This window comes from Myotis brandtii, unplaced genomic scaffold (genome assembly GCF_000412655.1).
Source record: "Myotis brandtii unplaced genomic scaffold, ASM41265v1 scaffold276, whole genome shotgun sequence".
In the NCBI taxonomy this organism is placed as follows: Eukaryota; Metazoa; Chordata; class Mammalia; order Chiroptera; family Vespertilionidae; genus Myotis; species Myotis brandtii.
In genome coordinates, this window is record NW_005360509.1 from 2612995 (window position 1) to 2627105 (window position 14111).

General features: G+C 55.1%; 1 protein-coding gene across 1 annotated transcript in view; it reads right to left on the minus strand.

Annotated features, from left to right (window-relative positions):
* Positions 1–229: 229 nt before the first annotated feature.
* EMILIN2 (elastin microfibril interfacer 2) overlaps positions 230–14111 on the minus strand; it is a 42541-nt gene continuing 28659 nt past the window's right edge. The window contains exons 6-9 of the mRNA XM_005868750.2: positions 5808–6212; positions 4617–4649; positions 3755–3883; positions 230–1229 (exon numbers count right to left, since the gene is read on the minus strand). Of these exons, the coding sequence (XP_005868812.1) occupies positions 892–1229; positions 3755–3883; positions 4617–4649; positions 5808–6212 (905 nt within the window). The 3' untranslated portion in view covers positions 230–891. The remainder of the gene's footprint in view (positions 1230–3754; positions 3884–4616; positions 4650–5807; positions 6213–14111) is intronic.

Here is a 14111-nt window from a genome sequence, read left to right on the forward strand (position 1 = left end):
GCTGCGGGGCTCAGATGGAGGCCTTGACCTCCCAGCACATCTGGACTGTCTTTACAAGCAAAAAGGAACCAAGTGTACATCGTGGATGCTGAGGAGGAAGGTAAATGGTTGCGATTAATTTATTCGAGCTTACTTCCTATAGCCATTAAAAAGTCAACGTCTTTCTACAGTTTGCTTTTAGCAACAACTCTAAATCCACAAGGCACCGGATTTAAGTAACTTGAAGTGGTTTAGTGGTTTTACATCTTTATTGACACTCCCTGTCTTTGCACTTAAATTGTACATGTCATTCAAGGAGCCCAGCGAGCTCACAACAGTCTCTTGGATTCCTTCACAGCCGGGCAGAGGCCCGGGTGAGCAGTGGTGAACCAGACCTGGGGCCGCAGACTGCAGACCCAGGCTCGTGGCGGCACGTGCCACTTCAGTGTTAAAACTTCTCTCCTGCGTGCGGTATAAATAAACACTAGCAGAGACTGTGGCCACAGGTATCCATTTTGGCCAGCCCTCCACCTCAGGCCTGCATCCAGCAGCATTTCCTTCTCCAGCAGCAGGACTGGATCCCACTGCCTCACCCAGGGCAGCACCTTGTAGGCCCAGCTCCGGCCCCTTGAGGCAAAGCCAGAGCTTGGGGAGGCCCTGGCTTAGAGGTAAGGGTGTGTCCCAGCTCTTCAGCTAGCCCGTGGGCAGGACAAGAGTCAGTCCTTGCTGCCTGCTGGGGAACTCTAAGGTGTGTTCATGGCCTCCAAAGCCAGAACAGGCTGTTAATCTTGAGAGAGGTGGTGGGACGTCGACAGAATACTAGACCAGTGCTCCAGTTACATACATAACGTGAATAATATTAAAGCTTTCCAGTTCTTACAACTTTCCTTCGCCTTACCTTTCCCCAGTGCCCTAGAGGTGGGAAAGGAAAGGATATAAGAAAAACCCACTAAATGTGGAGTACATTTCGTCAAAGTCCGTGTGAGCCAGCCTGCCCCCAGTCACCACGATGTTGACGCCGTCTCCTGCCTTCAAGTGCACGATGAGGTGGAATGCTCCAGGGCCTCCACAGGTGTGCAGAGCCCCTTGGGGCCGGTGGTATTCCAGGAATTCTCTCTTGTAGCCAGCTGTGTGCAGCTGAGCCACGCTGGCATTGGAGACCGACAAGACCGCTTCCACGTATGTGTCCCTCTCAGGAGTGAGGGTGGCCGTGATCAGGTAGCGCCCATCGTATGGCGCTGTGAAGATCCCTGGGAGGAAGAAGGCAGACGCCGGTGTTTATGGGACATCATCACAGCGCTTTGCAACAGGTTTTCAGTTAATGCTTGTGGGAGAGGTAGCCCACCTACACCCACCCAATGATAGGCATCGCTCTTGGCCACTGACCCAGTCCTCTGCAGGACCCACTGTGTAATGCTTATCACATCCAGAAGAGGACAAATACTGCAAAACCTCCAGCCCTTGGTATAATTACTACACCTCACCTACACTCAGCGCAGCCCTAGGAGGAACCTGCCCCTGCATGCCATGCACGGTGCAGGGAGAGAGCCATCTGGCCTTGCTGGGAGAGAGCTCAGTCCTAACACTGGCAACAGTGCGCCAGCCTTGGCAATGCCGTGTGCACCGCCTGGGCTTGGTGAAGACACAGGGCCCAGCCCGTGGCCTGCTCCCCCCACCACCTAAGGTACAGTGAACAACAGCCACCCAGGTCCTGGTTGCCTCTTGGAAGCTTTCACCACTGAAAGTACCCCAAAGCCAACTTAGAATCCGCCTCACAGCTTGAACCCAAAAAACCCACAAAGCTTGTTACTAACGCAGGGAAAACCGCAACCAGCTCCCCTGTGGAGGAGCCAGTAGACAAGTGGCATTCCTTCATGGCCAGAAGCTGGCTGATTTTCACTTGGCCAAAGATTCGGAGGTGGGGATGGCGTGTGGAAGAGGCAATTGGGGTTTGTAGATGTGCCAGTTGCAAAGCAGCGGTAGGTGGCCCCACAGCTAGAAGAGTGGGCGCCCACACCAAGTGCCGCCAGGAGCAGCCACTGTCCCTTGTCTCTGGGGAGAAGACAAGATTTGGAACATGGCCATAGGCCAAGAGCTGGCAGAATGGAGGTCCTGGGGCTGAAAAGGAATTTTGGGGTCTGGGTCTTCACTCTGCCCTGAAAAAGAGGCCACCGGCTCCCTTTCCCATCTTGTTAATCACCCAAGGATGTTTCTTCCATTGACTTTTAGAGTGGAAGGAAGAGGGGTTAGGGTTAATTACCCAAAGATGTTCCATTGACTTTTAGAGTGGAAGGAAGAGGGGTTAGGGGAGAGAGAGAAACATCGATGTGAGAAACACATCGATTGGTTGCCTCCCACATGTGCCTCTGACTGGGGGCCGGGATAGAACCTGCAACCCAGGCACGTGCCCTCGACCAGGAACCGAACCTGAGACCCACTGGTGCACAGGCTGACGCTCTAATCACTGAGCAACACTGGCCAGGGTCCTTCTCCAACTTTCAGTAGTAACTTAAAGCTCCAGAATTCTTTCCTTAGGCACCTGGACCCTGAAGTCAGACCTGGCCCCAGCACTCTGGGTACCTGGCTTTCTTGTTCTCCAGGGTCACCCGGAATGTACTGAGGACCTGCTTAACTAGAAAAGTTCTGGGCTGGAGGTCCCAGGGTCATGGGAGAAGTGTGGGTCACCTTCCCTGCTTGCAAAGATCCCGTGAACTGTCGGAGGGGACAAGCTGCCCCCCAACAGGGCAGCATGGACTGGGGGGCCCTGGAGGAAGCTGTACTTGAGTTGAAAGCACAGATTGCTTCTCACACTGGGCTGGCCTGCCTGAGCCTCACGCAGGGTCCTGAGCTTGCCTCCAGGGGCCCGGAGCTCCACTGTTCCAGCTTCTGCACGTGACTTATGCTCACTAACACTTAAGAACCACTGTCCGAAGAATAAGAGCGATTTAGCCTGATGGCAGCAGGGCAAACCTGAGTGTGACGGCTAAAAGCTGCCCAGAGGGAACTCAATTCCACCTCCCGACAGTCTCCTGCAAATCCACCAGCCACTGTGTGCACGCAGCCCTGGGAGGACCCATGTGGACGCCCAGCTGCTGCCACTTGACGCACTGGCCTCTTCTCAGGTCTCTCAGCTCCTCAGGAAAGAACCCCAGGCCGCTTGGGCCCTCAGCCCCTGCTCAGACTCTGCCCTGACTTGCCTCCCCTTTACCCTGGAGACCAGATGCCCATGTCTGACCTGGTGGGAAGGGCTCTGCCTCCAGTCCCAGGGGACAGGCCCCTGCTCAGGTCGTGGGCCAGTGGGAAGGAGGAAGCCTGAGTGCAGGACCCTCGGGTGACCTCTGCTGCACTGTTCCCATGGGCTGGGGGACAACACAGGCGGCCCAGGCAGCTGAAGGGGTTTCAGAGCAGAAGACCCTACACACAGGCCACCCTCCTGTCCCGCCCTGGCTCTGCTCATCATAAACCACAAGCTGCTGAAGGAGGCAGGGCAGGGCGGACTCTGCTGCCTGTCCCGGGTGTGACGCCAACAGACTGGGAGAGCCTTTATCTCCACAGTCACATGAACGATTCCCAGGCGAGAGCTGGTATGCTGACATCATGACTGGGAAATGTCACTGCACACCCACCGCCCTGCAGACTGGAGCCCTCTTCACAGCCCACAACGGGGGGCAGCAGCATTGCCAACTGCTCCCCCAGGGCCCACAGCTGCTGGGCATCTCTGCCAGTCGGGGTCCCCCGCCCCAGGACCCCACACAGCGCACCCCTCCAGACTTACCGGTGCTGGGGTCATACATGTCCCCATCGTTGACCAGCACTTTGTTAAAGAGGACAACACCCCCATCACTGGGGAAAGGCTTCTGGGTGAGCCCCGCAGAGAAAGACACCGGAGAAGGCGCTGGAACCCCTGGAACAGAGAGGACGGAGTGTTCACAGGCAGGTGGGGTTGGGGCCCGGAAGACGAGGCCTGTGTACCTGTCTCGGGAGGCAGCCTCGCCACTTTATTTTGCCTTCAAGCGGTAGAGCACCCAGGGACACACCATCCGAGAGCCAGCAGTCGGATCGGCTGTGAGGATGGCAGAACTGGGCAGTGGGACAGGCACTGGCTGGGAGTATTCATGTGTGAGCCCGTGTGTTAGACACTGTGTGTGTGTATACATGTGTGAGACCACGTGCAACACTGAGAGCGAAGGGGGAGAGACTGTTGGAGAGGAACTGAGGCTGACTGTGAGAATTTCTCAGAACAAACTGATGCTGTATTGTGCATCATACGGGGGTTGGGGGTGGATAATGGGAATAATCTAGGGAGCTGCTTGCTTATTGAAGAACTAGTAATACCTAGACCCCCAGGAAGCTGGTCAGGGCCACACCAGGCATAGGTGCACCCAGTGGGCCTCTCAGGAAACTCCACGAGCTGGGGTCACGGATGAGGGAGAGGTCCTGTCTCTGGCAGGACTCTGACCCTCTCTGGGGAGCTCAGCCCACTGCAGTCAGCAGACGCCCTGCCCACAGCTGGCAGGCAGGACGGCTGGGCCCGGTCTCCACCCACACTAACAGTCCGAAATGAGGAGGAAGGGACACGCAGGGCAGAGGCTGCCACAGGGGCCTGGCCTCCTGCCCTGGTCTCCTGGCAGACGTACCTGGGGAGGCTGCAGGAGGTGACTTGGAGTATCCTGGAAAACAAAATGGGAAATGGAACGTCAAACAAAACCCCACGCAGCACCTCATTCAGAGCCCTTCTTTCTCACTGCTCCTCACACTATTTAGACATAGAGCAAGGGCACCCCTCCAAGCCACCTTCCTAGAAACAGATGCACCCCTGAACCTGCCTCCTCACTCGCCCACTTACCCCCGGGCAGGGAAGAAGGCCCTGAGGGTGAGCTGGATGAGGGACTAAGGAAAAAGGTGAGGCGCTGGGGCTTCTCCAGCCAGGGAGTAGAAGGCCACAGACTGAGTCGTTCACTCGTGCCAACGACCCTGCCCTCCAGGGGCGGCGTCTGTTCACAGCTTCCCCTCCAGCAGGGCTGGATGCAGTGTTTGCCACATGGATGGACAGACAACAGCTCCAGTGTACAAGCACCCATGACACGTGAAACTAATAGAAACAAACTGCTTAGAAAACATCTGTTTACATGTCATAGCCGGCGCCTCAGCTTACTCCTCTAAACAGAACTAGTAACATCTCGGTGCTGCCAGGAGAGCTGTGAGAAACTGACTACCTGGTTCAGTCTCTGGCACGTGGTGGGGATCCCACAAATGTGCTCCCTTTGCCTTCACCAGTTAGCAGGGGACCTCACCCCACCCCACCTGCCCCCAAAGGTGCTGACACACTCGCACGGAGCACTCACTACGCAGGCACTGAGCTAGGCCTCCTCCCTGTCCTCACAGAAACTCCCCGAGGTCCTATCGCCACCCTCACTCAGGTGAAGGCGCTGACCCTCAGGTCAGGAGGCCGGCCCAGGGCCCAGGGCTGGTGGACAGCTGGGATTTGAGCCAGAACCTCCCAGCTCACCCTCTGCTGCAGGCTGTCTTCACTGCTACGTCAGCTCCTGGTACACATTTGGTTTCTCAGGCTCGCTTCCTGCTGGGAAGATCCACGAGCTTCCCGTGGCCTGGATTCCAGCCCAGGGAATAATTCTAAGTGTAATTTATTGCACGATCCTGGGGTGCCCCAGGCTCTGGGGTTTGATTCGCATGAACTGGTCCCTCAGGACCTCGGCACCTTTGGAGAGCTACCTTTTGGACCTTATACCCTGAGCCCTGAACCCTGGCCACCCTCCGTGCAGTCGCACCCTCTGCAGCTCAGATGTGCTGGCCCCTGTGAGCCTTACCTGGTGCTCCCGCGAAGCCTTCTGTGCTGGGGACGGGCGCCTGCCCCATCTGGCCATCCACACCCTGGGGCAGGCCTCTCCCCGACACGCCCATCCTCCCTGGAGGCCCAGCCTCTCCAGTCTCCATAATGACCCCAGTGGAGCCAGGCAGGCCTGTCCAGCCGGGCCACGCTGGCCAGGGCAGCGGCTGTTGGGGTCTCTTGGGCAGAACAGGCTGTTGGCCCGTGTGCAGCTGTTGTCCAGGGTCCTCAGGAGGTGGGGGTGCACTGGGCCTCGGCAGCGGTGGAGGCGTCAGCTCCGGAAGAGATGGCTCCGTGGGGACCTCTGCCAACTGCGGGGGCTTCTCGGAGGCCTGTGGGGCCTTCCCTCGGGGAGGAGGCGGGGGTGCTTCTGAGGGCTCCTCCGCTGAGCATTTGGAAAGTAGAAAGAAGTAAAGTTGAAAACCTCAGGCTTGACTGCTCGGCCACTGCCCCTCTATGCTTGGGTGGCTGTCCCAAATGTGGCATCAGCGAAGTCGGCCCTGCGCCAGGAGCACAAGAGCGGCCACCACCGCATGGGTACGGAAGGGGCTGTGTGTCCAGCTGCCCTTGGGGGTCCTGGGAGCCACTAGGCGGCCATGGGAGGCCCCTGCCCGAATGTGGCATCAGCGAAGTCAGCCCTGTCCTAGGAGCACAAGAGCGGCCACCACCGCGTGGGTACGGAAAGGGCTGTGTGTCCAGCTGCCCTCGGGGGCCTGGGAGCCACTAGGCGGCCATGGGAGGCCCCTGCCCAGGGAGGGGGTTTTCAGCCTCCCTCCATGATGGCTGTGCTCTCCCAACAGACCCACGCTTGGCTCCAGCACCTGAAACTTCCCGATTTCACCGTGTAATGATCCCATGGGGGTACCACAAGTTACTGAAAGGAACCAGCTGACCTTACATGCAGACAAGCTAGTCTTGGGGTCACTGTGGATGATTTTGCAAGCTGAGGGCCTCGGTACAGATGCCAAGGAACCCCAAGCAGGTGTCCCCTGCTGGGCCCCCTCTGCAGCCGGCGCAGGCCTTGCCCTCACCACAGCCCTAAGATCCCCAGCAGGGGATTTCCAGCAGAGGAACCTCCTGACTCATGCTTCCTGCCCTCAGGATGGCACAGTGACGCAGCCAGGAAGCTGCCGCCCTGTCCTCCACGAATACGTTCCTGGAACGAGGCTTCCTTTGGAGGCCCACATGGCATCTACAAAGAACCACGCCTGGCCAGACACCCACCTCCTCAGGCCCACACAGTGCCTCCAATGCCCAGGCTCCAACGCTATAAAATTACGTCCTGGCAAAACCCGTGATTGCATTTTGAACATCATCTAGTTTGATTTTCAAACTCACTAAAGTAACTATGGCATAGAGAGTGTTGAAAAGTGAGAAGACTCCAAAATACATAAAATCTAGCAAATGATAACGCAACACTATTACTAATTCAGCAAAAAGCAACATAATCCTCTTTAGCTATGACTGAGCTGTTTAGCTGGTAATGGCATAAGTACTGACTTGATTTTTGTGCTGTAACTGTTGGGAGTGGGAGCAGGGGAAGCAGGGAGAGGTGTGGGAGAGCCTAATGTACAGGCCATCTGTCACTGATAAATCATATCTACTTAATATCTAAATGCTACCTATAATATCTGTACGTGGGAGAGCCTAATGTACAGGCCGTCTGTCGCTGATAAATCATATCATCTACTTAATATCTAAATGCTACCTATAATATCTGTATAGGAAGATACATAAAGCTAATCAATCACTTTAGAAATATGGAGGCAGCCGGAGGAGTTGCACGTGGCTGCCCAGCGAGAGAGGGTGACAGGGAGACTCGGGCACCGGCACAGATTCTCATCATCAGCTTTGGCACTATTTTTCTTGTTTTTATAAAATATAATTGTAGAAAACACCAAGGGCCTATTTCAGGGTGGAGAGTGTCTGGCCCTCAGGCCACATGAGGCCTGAGAAATCATTTGGTCTGGCCCTGCCAAGGCATTCGGAGTGAGGTCGGTAAATGTGTGACCAAATATAGCAGCTAGTTTTTAAGCTGATAAGGTTGCATGGCCCTGAATGATGTTATAAACATCCAAATGGCCCTTCAGAACAAGGTTCCCCACCCTGGGCCCTATTCCCCCCTCCCTCCCACCTGCTTCAGTCTCTGTCTTTTGTCTTCTCTCCTCCCCCTCGCTGTCCTTCCTCCCAGGGCACACCTCTGCCTGAGCTGCGCCATCCAACACTCCTCTCCGCACGTCCCTTTCCTTCCTCCCCTCCAAGTCCTTCTTTAAGCCCAAGTTTAGGTGTCTCCACCCAAAATGTATAAAGAAAAAATACTTCCTTTAGTCCTACACCCTCAATGAATTACAGTCAGCAAAGTACCTTAAAATAGCGAAGTCCAGGCCCTAAAACTGGCCCTTTTTTTTCTTCTCCCCACCAAGCCCTTCTAACCAACTGTCTCTCTCTGAAATCCACCATCATTTTCCTGGTCTCTCATCCAGGCACTCAGACTCATACTCTCCTCCCTCTCCCCCTCCTCTCCCCCCCGCCCCCTCTCTCTCTCTCACACACACACACACACACACAGTGATCTGTTGCTAAGTCCAGCTGACTCTAATTCTGAAATATTTTGGCTCCTTCTCCCACACCTTTTGCACAATGCCCTTTAGAAAGCATTCTAGTATCTTTTCCCTGCTCAAAACTCTTCAGCTGTTTCCCACTGCTCATCAAGTCAGATCTTCTCTGCCTGGCATCCGGAGCCCCCACCACCTGCCCCTCTCCTGCAGGCGCCAGTACCTCAGTGGTGCCCGGCTCTTACCTGAGCTTCGTTCCTGCTGTTTTTTCTCACTCCCTAAATGGCCTCTTCTGGCTCCCTCACTGAGAGAAACCCACCCACCCCTGAAGTTGCAGCTCAGATACCACCTCCTCCGTGAAGCCATCCTGGATCTGCCCAGTAGGGCTTGAACAATCCTGTCTCTAACCATGAAGCTCTCTGGGCCTCTAGGGCAGTGATCACCAACCTCGGACCATCCGCGGACACTGGTGGTCCGTGAGGTCCAAAAGGTTGGCGACTGCTGCTCTTTCAGTTTCTTACCTGGCCTCTTGCCAGGCGATGAGCACTTGAGGACACATTTAATGATCTTCCATCCCCACTGCCTGGCACAGGTAATGGGTGAATGCAAGGAGGCTGGAAGGATGGCACGTGCTATGGGCCACACCCAAATTCCTGCCAGCCGTTAAAGTGGCACCCTAATTTTGCCAACAGCTGCTCCTCTGGGGTCCTGTTAGGTGACACTGGTATGCAGAGACAGCGACAGTTCTCTCTTTCATTGTCATCTCTCCCTCAACACCCAGACCCATCATACTGAGGGAAGGCAGAGGAAAAAGAATGAATATACTGCTTGGGCCAAATATCCTCCACTAATCTCCCTGGGGGTCCTTCCACAAGCACTTAGAGCTGAATGCTACACACACACACACACACACACACACACACACGAGCACTGAGAGCTGAATGCTACACACACACACACACCCCGTCGCATCCCAGCAAAGAACGAGGAAGCTGCACCCGGACGGAGCCCAGCCCCGGCCCCTGCAGCCCACACTCCGCCCGGCACCCGTGGCTCCTGATGCATACGCTGACTACAAACTCGAAACAGACCAGACAGCATTTTGCTCGCTCCGGAAAGATAACTCTGGCAGTCGGGCTTTCTGAACTGAGCATGTGTTTCTCATTCAGACAGTGACCATCTGAGCTGAGTTCATGAGAGCCAAGTGTTGCTGCCCGCGTGTTAGTGCGTGAGGCGTGGTAAGCAATGGGTCAGCCCCACGGGTGCTGGCTCTTGTTCCGGGAACCTGCCCCCAGGGCACCGTCCTGGTGCCAGGCAGGACACAGCCTCCCCATGGATGGACTTGGTAATAAAAGCCACTCCCTCTCCTTAAAAGTTCCTACTAAAAGCCAGTTTCAACTTTACTACAACAAAGACCTGCCTTTAAAAACTACCCAAAATCCATGAGGCTGGTGTGCTAAGCACATGTGTCTTCCAGCTGATTCATGCGGGTTGTCTCCTCCTGCAGCCGCTTGGGAGCCCGGAGGCAGGCTGGCTGCAATGTGAGTCTCCGTTGCAGAAGTTAAGGCTCCTTAGCGTGTCCCCGGCACGTTTGCGGTGTCTTCGCGCAGAACATGAGGCTGTGGGTCAGGCCCTGGCCTCAGACGGTGGCATCTGTGTTCGAGGCCTGGCTGTGGGAGAGCCACTGAAACCCCCTGAGCTATGCCCTCCTCCACGACACAGGCCAACCCTGGGAGGGTGGGGGTGCGCTCCCTAATTGCAAAACACTGCACGTGGGAAGTGCAGTTCACCAGAGGTCTGGTCCAGGCGACAGACCCGCCTGCGTCCAGGGGATGTGTCTGCAGAACAAATGCTACAACTATGGAAGTGCTGTAAAGACGTCAATCAAGACTTCTGCCTTAAAAATCCACCAAAATGCTGACATGAGGCAGCTAACTGGATGGACGCAAGATGTCCTCAGAGCCGATTACCACACCGAGCAGCAGAAGCTCGGTTTCTGGGAACAGCCCACGCCGCCGCCACCAGGAAGTCCCCACGGTGGCTCCCGCGCTGACCGCACAGAGTGGCCAGGGGAGGGGCCTCCCGAGGAAACAGCCCGTGGTTTCCCTGCAGGAGGGCGAGGAGGCGAGAGCAGGCCGGAAGCGCGCCCCCTAAAGGGTGGGCGGGGAGGTACAGGAGAGGCTGAGGAGACAATCTACAGAACCTGCTCAGAACCTGCTCGGTTGCCCGACAACACAGGGAGGGAGAAGGGTCTTCACTGAATGGCTCTACTCTGAGCACACGGGGTGTGGGGGTGGGAGGGAAGAGGAAAAGCCCCGGCTGGCACAGGGAGCTCTGGTTGGTTATGTCATAGCAGGGCCCACGCCGAGTCTCCTCGCGAGGGCCGAGCCCAGTGGGCTGGCCGTGACCACACGGAAGCCCGTGGAATCGGGGTGAACAGAGAAACCGGGCCCACGTCTCTAAAGAGCACAGCACTGATGATACAGCTGTAGTTGCGTGTCAAAAGCGGCGGCGATACACGAAGTGGGAAGTATTCACTCTCTGAATCTCAGAGAAGGGCCTCGCCTATGAGTGTCGGCATCACTTGGGAATTTCTCTTTTGGCAGAAACCCACAGGCTGGTTCTAAGGTCTCTATGGAAAGGCGGAGCGGACCCACACCACCTGACTCATGAAGCGGCAGCAATCAAGGCATAAGGAGGGGCAGACCGGTGACGAATGCGGAACCTGTCACCCTTCTGCTGGTGGCAGGTGTCACCGTCGGGTTTTATTCTCTCCCCTCGCCTCCCTCCTGCTGTCTCCCTTCCTGGCACAGCCTGTCCTGGGCAGGTGGCTCCTGCTGCCTCTGAGGGTCCTCCCACTTCCGGGACCAGAGCTGGGGAGGGGTTTATTGTTTTCATCACAAACTTCGCTACAAAGTCCTGGGTCTCCCCTCATCCCCGTGGAACAGGAATCTCCAGAGTGAGCCCAGGAGTTCTCGGTTAAGCTCCCGGAGGGTTTTGCATGCAGCTGTGGGAGAGCTCAGTCTGCAGACACTGCGCTTCTAAACGCAGGTGACGATGGGGAAAGGCAGCTGCTATTTATACCAACTAAAGAGCATTGCAAAGTCAGATGCCCTTGCCCTGGCCGATGGCTCTGTGGGTTGGAGCGTCATCCGGGACATCAAAAGGTCGCGGGTTCGATCCCCAGTCGGGGCGTGTATGGGAGGCAACCGATTGATGTTTCTCTCCCATCAATGTTTCTTTCTCTCTTTCTCCCTTCCTCTCTCTCTCTGAAATCAATTAAAAAAAACACATATCCTTGGATGAGGATTAAGCAAACAAAAACAGATGCCTGCAGGGTCCAAGGCTGTGTGTTGTCTGGAGTTAGTATGGTCTGAGGGCATGTAGTGTACTTAGCCTTTCTGTGTTCATAACACTCCAGGCCCACCACGCGGCTTACACATAACCTGGTCCCACGCCAGCATCAGGCCACTCTCCCAAGCCGGGCTTCATGGTTGGATCGTTATTTGAAAAATCCATGCTTTTTCATTCTTACATCTTAAATTAAGCAACTTGATATTGATGGGATTCTTAACGCTGAACACTCCTAAATGAAACGTGATTAATATAACCGAAGTGGTATGAGAAGTTCCCCTGAGACGCGAGAAGACAGAGGTGGGCGACTGGAAAGGGAAGTAATGCTGTGGTCACTAGAGGATGGTGAAACCATATTGTGGCATCTACTCAGCCGGTCCCTTCTTGGAACCGTGACGTAGGGAAAGAGAGCTCCCCTGATGCACAGAAATGCTCGCCTGCCCACCATCTGTGCTCGGTGAAGACCCAGGTTTCTCAACCCCAGGAAGTCCCCTTGTCTCCCAACTGTTCGAGAAGACAGAGGTGGGCGATTGGAAAGGGAAGTAATGCTGTGGTCACTAGAGGATGTCGAAACAATATTGTGGCATCTACTCAGCCGGTCCCTTCTTGGAACCGTGACGTAGGGAAAGAGAGCTTCCCTGATGCACAGAAATGCTCGTCTGCCCACCATCTGTGCTCGGTGAAGACCCAGGTTTCTCAACCCCAGGAAGTCCCCTTGTCTCCCAACTGTCAGGGGAACAGCAGACGCTGGAAGTCAGCGGGCTCAGCGTCTCCCGCAGACAGAAGGCTGGGCGTGCAGGCCGGCCCGGCTGCAGCCAGTCTGGGGTTGAGGATGCTTGCAGTGCTGGCCAGGGGGGTCCTGGGCCCAGGCAGGAAATAGACTCTGCCTTCCACCCTCGACTGGAGACTGGGTTCAGTGAAGCTGAAACTGGGCAACTTGGGGGCCAGGTGCCACTAAAGGAAAGGGAGAGGGTGCTGGTGAGAAGGTGTGAAGAGCCAGGGCCCTCGCCCGTCTGTGGAAACAAGAGTGAGTGTGTCCAGGCAGAGGGCCCAACCCCTCCAGCCCCGGGGGACAGAAGAGCGAAGGATGAGAACCCTCCTTGTCCTTCAGAAGCTAACCTTTCCCTGAGTGCCAAGCCTCTAATGGAAGTATCCAACGTGAATTCTGAATGCTAGGGAGGGACGATTACTAGGCTTTTTACACTTCCTACCGGGTCCACAATTTATCAAAGAAGAACACAAAAGGGAAAGAAGGAGGGAGCAACGCCCTTGCCTGTCGAGAGCATTCTGCAGAGCAGCCCGGAGCCTGACACCCAGAGCTCTCCTCCCACACCCGCTGTGTGGACAGGCCCGCTCACTGCTCGGAGGCTGAAGGGAAAGGGAGAAAAGTTTGGCCAGGCACTGACTGCCCATCCATTAGAGGGGACAGAGGGTTAAAATATGGGTAATATTTATTGCGTGATCACCAAGGACTAATTAATACACCACTACTTAGGAATGTTAATCCTCAGAACAACTTTCTAAGGTATTATTATTATTATTTCCAATTAATAGATGCAGAAAGTTAGGCACTAGGCAGATAAATAACTTGCCCAAAGTTACAAAGAAAGTATGGGTTTAGATGGGACTGCAAACTGCTTCCTGGCTCAAAATCCTCTGATAGCTTCTCATTGTACTTAAAACCCAAATCCTTTACCACAGTCTATAACATCCTGCACGCTCTGCTTCCTACCCCCTCTTCGGCCTCCCTGTCTACAACCTTCCCCCTTGCTCACAGATCGTGATCACCACGGGCTAATTAATACACCACTACTTAGGAGTGTTAATCCTCAGAACAACTTTCTGAGGTACTGTTATTATTCCAATTAATAGATGCAGAAAGTTAGGCACCAGGCAGATAAATAACTTGCCCAAAGTTACAAAGAAAGTATGGGTTTAGATGGGATTGCAAACTGCTTCCTGGCTCAGAATCCTCTGATAGCTTCTTATTGTACTTAAAACCCAAATCCTTCACCACAGTCTATAACATCCTGCATGCTCTGCTTCCTACCCCCTCTGCGGCCTCCCTGTCTACAACCTTCCCCCTTGCTCACAGACTTGATCAAACTGGCATTCATTCCTGCCTGAGGGTCTCTGAACATGCTGTTCCTGCTACCAGGAACACTTGTTCCACAGATCTCTGCAGGGCTAGTCCCTCACTTTATTCATAGATCTGCTCAAAAGCTATCTCCACTGTGCAACCCTCCCTGACCACTCACTTAAAATATACTGTCCCCCACCCTAGCCAGTTTGGTTCCGTGGATAGAGAGTCAGCCTGTGGACTGAAGGGTCCAGGTTTGATTCCGGTCAAGGGCACATGCCCGGGTTGCGGGCTC